The 5,701-nt window shown below is 43.7% G+C and overlaps 1 protein-coding gene across 1 annotated transcript; it reads right to left on the bottom strand.

The window, feature by feature from the left end:
- Window positions 1-4,297: 4,297 nt before the first annotated feature.
- On the bottom strand, window positions 4,298-5,356 carry LOC124669330 (probable carboxylesterase 18). Its single transcript, XM_047205966.1, has one exon. The coding sequence runs from the start codon at window positions 5,354-5,356 to the stop codon at window positions 4,298-4,300; it is 1,059 nt and encodes a 352-aa protein (XP_047061922.1).
- Between the last annotated feature and the right edge of the window lie 345 nt (window positions 5,357-5,701).

Raw genomic sequence — 5,701 nt, 5'->3', positions numbered from 1 at the left:
TATCTTCGTCATGGGATTATTCTCACCGAAGACAATCTTGTTAAGCGGAAGTGGCATGGAAGTACACGGTGTGTTTTTTGTCATCAGGACGAAACAATCAAACACTTATTCTTCCAGTGCCAGTTCGCGAGATCTATATGGTCAGTCATCCAAGTAGCGTCTACCCTGTATCCTCCGACCAGTGTCGCCAATGTCTTTGGCAATTGGTTTCATGGTATAGATTCAAGGCTTAAGATGCTTCTTAGGGTGGGGGCGCTAGCAGTTATCTGGGCGCTTTGGCTATGTAGAAATGACAAGATCTTTAATGATAAAAATTGCTCTTTGTTGCAGATCATCTACAGATGTACAGGTATTCTCTGTTCATGGTTACCTCTTCAGAGAGTGGAGAACCGAGACCTATTTACGGAGATCTGTACACGGTTGGAGGCTACGGCGAGGGATACTTTTTCCCTACATGGGTGGCAGCATAATCTACGGATAGATACCCCACCTACACCTTAGGCGTTATATGATTCATCGTTCCGATATGTATCTCGCCTAATTTTTATTTTTTATCCTTTTGGACTTGAGACAACAAAACGGCTGTGTGCATCCTGGTTATGCAGAGGCTGGATGTAATCTATTATATACTAAAAGCACAATACGAGAGTCTAAAATAGAGATACCACGTTAATCCACATCATCAAAATTATTTTAACAGTTAGATCTATAGTTTTAATGGTTAAGATTAAAAGACTTTACGTAACATGTACCAACATTATTTTGGACATACATAGTATGTCAGTTTGACACGTACATGTGTATCCGCACGAAATAAAAATAAAAGGAAAAAGCATTACTATACATGCACGTGATCAGTTTTATTAGTCTCCAACTTATGGTTAAGATTAAAAGACTTCACGTAACGTGTACCAGCATATATTTTGAACATACATAGTATATTAGTTTTACACGTACATATCTCTGTCTACATGAAATAAAAGTAAAAGGAGTCCACAAGCATTACTATACATGCACGTGATTAGTTTTATTTGTCTCCAACTCTATTTTTTTCAACTAGCACTTCCATATTTGAAAAATAACGTTAAATTTAATTGGTTTGGTTTCCAACTCCAATACATTCATGCACTAGACCAATTTAAATATTCCTTTTCTCCTCAAAACCGTAGTGCATTCATTATATCCACACATATATAATATTATTTGCCTATTTAGAGATAAACATATGCATGTCAACTGTTACATGGAAAATACATGCATACTGGCCTAAGGTCAATTCGTGAACTCGGACAGTGAAGTACAGAATAGTTCTTTTAAAACCCATGCAAGAACACAACTATTTTTATTAAATAATATGTAAAATAATACTCCATTCGCTCCGAAAAGGATGTAGTATATTTATCTAAATTTAAATGTATCTACACACTATTTGACGTAAAAGTAAATTTAGCCAAATCCATGACATCTTATTCAGAATGAAGGAGTACAAATTTGAAGTAAAAATAGTCAGAGTGGATTTTGTACACCCACGTATGGATGTGGGTGTTTTCGTCACCGTTCAAAAAGAGAAGAGAGAAAGCAATCTTCCCATCTATCATGGTGGACACGAATCTCAAGGAAATAAATGAACGGTGACGAAAACACCCATACCCATGCGTGGGTGTACAAAAGTATTTCCTCATGAACAAATTCTCAAAAAAATTGACTACATATGACAAAATATTTTAACAGTTAGATCTATAGTTTTAATGGTTAAGATTAAAAGACTTTACGTAACATGTACCAACATTATTTTGGACATACATAGTATGTCAGTTTGACACGTACATGTGTATCCGCACGAAATAAAAATAAAAGGAAAAAGCATTACTATACATGCACGTGATCAGTTTTATTAGTCTCCAACTTATGGTTAAGATTAAAAGACTTCACGTAACGTGTACCAGCATATATTTTGAACATACATAGTATATTAGTTTTACACGTACATATCTCTGTCTACATGAAATAAAAGTAAAAGGAGTCCACAAGCATTACTATACATGCACGTGATTAGTTTTATTTGTCTCCAACTCTATTTTTTTCAACTAGCACTTCCATATTTGAAAAATAACGTTAAATTTAATTGGTTTGGTTTCCAACTCCAATACATTCATGCACTAGACCAATTTAAATATTCCTTTTCTCCTCAAAACCGTAGTGCATTCATTATATCCACACATATATAATATTATTTGCCTATTTAGAGATAAACATATGCATGTCAACTGTTACATGGAAAATACATGCATACTGGCCTAAGGTCAATTCGTGAACTCGGACAGTGAAGTACAGAATAGTTCTTTTAAAACCCATGCAAGAACACAACTATTTTTATTAAATAATATGTAAAATAATACTCCATTCGCTCCGAAAAGGATGTAGTATATTTATCTAAATTTAAATGTATCTACACACTATTTGACGTAAAAGTAAATTTAGCCAAATCCATGACATCTTATTCAGAATGAAGGAGTACAAATTTGAAGTAAAAATAGTCAGAGTGGATTTTGTACACCCACGTATGGATGTGGGTGTTTTCGTCACCGTTCAAAAAGAGAAGAGAGAAAGCAATCTTCCCATCTATCATGGTGGACACGAATCTCAAGGAAATAAATGAACGGTGACGAAAACACCCATACTCATGCGTGGGTGTACAAAAGTATTTCCTCATGAACAAATTCTCAAAAAAATTGACTACATATGACAAAATAATTATCCATATATTCAAAGTACGTTAATAAAAAAAGATAAACATAAAGGCTGAGATTCCGGCGACCAATAGTATCGGCCAACTCCATCTTACTAGCAAGAATAACCATGTGTGACCTCAACGACATATTTCGGCACAAGTATATCTGAGCCAGATCTACATGTGTTCATGGTTGGACATTATTCACTCACGGTTCGCAAAATAAACCAATACGTTCGTTCTCCCTCCTAGCACAGAGCGCCGTGAGCGTGAGGGTTCTTTGTTGGCCAATCCTACAGGTGAGTTGATCGTTGTTGGCTTACACCCAGATTAAATACTCCATCAACACGTTGGCATGGTCATTTAATTAGAGTACCACATTTTGCTAGCTTGGTACGGAAGCATCAGATCCGATCCATCCGGCTGCCCAGGGGCATAACTAGCTACACGTCCATGCTAGGTAGCCTTGTCCTTGCGCGTCCAACCAACCGCCATCTTACATATAGATCAGTGGGTGGCGATCATGCTGCCGCTCATCACCGTGGATATCCGGCAGCAGATCGTCTCCGGTCGACAACCAATTTGCATACATATCGCGGACGGCGACCATGCAGCCATCCATCACCACTAATGTCCGAATGCATGTCATCTCTTCCCTCTCGCGTACAAATAGATTTGTTTTTAATATCAACGAGGACAAAAATTTCTATACAAGGTTTGCGTCCAATCATTTTCCATGAAATAAATCATCAAGTATTGTGCGTGGGATATCCTAAACAACCAACACATTAATTCCCAAAAATAGACATACCGTTCAAACCTTCCGCAACCGGTGGATACACACGTTGAACCATGTATTTCTTGCCAAAGTGTTCAACTATATTTTCATATGAGTATTGCTAAATCAAAACTTCAAGTCAGATAAGTGATTTGTTTGTTAAGATTTTGTTGTTTGTTTGGTTAATATATAAATTGGTGAAAGCATAAATTCAGCTCTCAATGTCTAATAGAAGTCAAAAGAAACCGGGAAGAACGAATTTTCTTAGATGACCCTATCTTCATTTTTGACAGAAGAATATTGTAAATATGGTAGTAGATTTGAATATTAAGCCCTTAGAAATTCAAATGTTACAAAAAATAAATCATTACCTACCAAATTTCTATTTTCTTAGATTAAGCGCCTATTATATATGATCACTTACTCACGACAATTAACTAAAATTGCAGAAAAGTCATCAACTATTTTTTGACACACTAAAGATAGTGCCCTCGCATTTGCGAGGGCCACCTTGCTAGTTGCTTCTTAAAGTAATAAAGCATCCTTTATCGGGACGTAATAATAATGAAGGGATATCAAGTATCAAGCGACCTCAGCCTTTCTTGTGTTGAAATTTACTCCGAGTTTGTACCGGAGCAAACGCCAAATCGCAATTCATCAGTAAGTTCAGAACACATAAGTTCGTTCAGATCATCTTCTTCGCACAACGGCGCACATGCAGATCATTTATGACGAAGCAGTGAGTACACGCACGAGTTCGAGCTCGTCTCAAGTAGATAGTGGAGCAATCAGTGAACGGACCCGTAGCTGCCCATGAATGCTTTGATTTCCTGCACGAGCTTGACGGCGTCGGGTAGCTCCGGGAATGCGTAGAAGGCGTGGATCGCGTCGGGGAACTCCACCAGGCGCGCCGTCTTCCCCTTCCGCACCAGCATGGCGGCGTACCGGCGCTGCCAGTCCTGCAGCGGGTCGAGGCCGCCGACGACCACCATCGCCGGCGGGAACGCCTCCTGCAGCTCCGGCTCCGGGCCGGCCTCGCCCGTCACGTGCGCCGCCGGGTGGTTCCGGTCGGCACCCTCCGGCAGGAACGCCCTCCACGACCAGTCCGACCGGCGCATGTTCACCAGCGGCGCCACGCCTTCCAGCCTCAGCTCCGCCTCGGTGCGCTCCTCGCCGCCGAAGTACGCCTGCAGGAGGATGATGCCGGCGAGGCGGACGGGGTTGTCGGAGGGGGAGGATGACGTCCATCGCTGGGCCACGTGGTGGACGATGTTGCCGCCGGCGCTGTCCCCGGCGAGGAAGCAGCGGGAGAGGTCGACCGGGACGGAGATGTCGGCGGGGAGGCCCGTGGCGCCGAGGTAGCGGAGCACCTCCTCGCAGTCGTCGTAGCCGGCCGGGTAGCGGTGCTCGGGCGCGAGGCGGTAGTTGACGGAGACGACCACGGCGCCCAGCTCGTGGCAGAAGCGGCGGCACATGCCGTCCACCGGCAAGGACGACGGTGAGAGGAACGTCAAGCCGCCGCCGTGGAAGTACACGACGACGGGGAGAGGGGCCGCCCCGGCTGCCTCCGCCGCCGGGGAGTAGACGCGCACCCAGAGGTTCCGGGTGGCGTCGACGGTGAGGTCGGTGGAGCGGATGCCCAGCGCGTCCGGGCTCGGCCTCGCGGGCGTCTGCCTGTCGCCGAGCTTGAAGAGGAAGCGGTTGACGGTGCCGTTGCTGCGCTGCGCGAGGTCGGTGGCGGCGCTGAGCGCGAAGATCTGCAGCCGCGCCGACCATGGCAGCGCCGGCGGCGCTGGGCGGGTGCTATTGTCGCCGGCCGTCTCTTGGCTCCTCGTCTTGGCCTCCATTTCGCTCTCTCCTGCCGTGTTTAAGTGTTGAGTGCGGAGTATGAAGTGAAGTAGCACATCGATCGATCGGGCGTAGGCGCGTTTATATATGAGGAAGGCTTTGCAACAGATGGTACTCCACTCTAATTGACTGGTGGTTGGTCACAAGATTGGGTAGATTTTTGTGTTTAGAACTCACAACCCACTTTATTCAAATAAAATCATAGTGCATACAAATACCCACGGGTGGAATTCCTCATAAAAAAAAGACACCCTCGGGTGGAATTTGGAACCACACATGACCGCATAAATCTCTAGACACCGTACCCTTTGCCAAGCCATGCGCGTCGCCATGAACGGCTCTCG

The sequence above is a fragment of the Lolium rigidum genome, chromosome 7 (assembly GCF_022539505.1).
Source record: "Lolium rigidum isolate FL_2022 chromosome 7, APGP_CSIRO_Lrig_0.1, whole genome shotgun sequence".
NCBI classification, from domain to species: Eukaryota; Viridiplantae; Streptophyta; class Magnoliopsida; order Poales; family Poaceae; genus Lolium; species Lolium rigidum.
This window is presented reverse-complemented; position numbering and strand designations above follow the sequence as displayed.

Coding starts and splice junctions, on each gene's coding strand:
- LOC124669330 (XM_047205966.1), bottom strand. CDS start 5,356: ATGGAGGCCAAGACGAGGAGCCAAGAGACGGCCGGCGACAATAGCACC.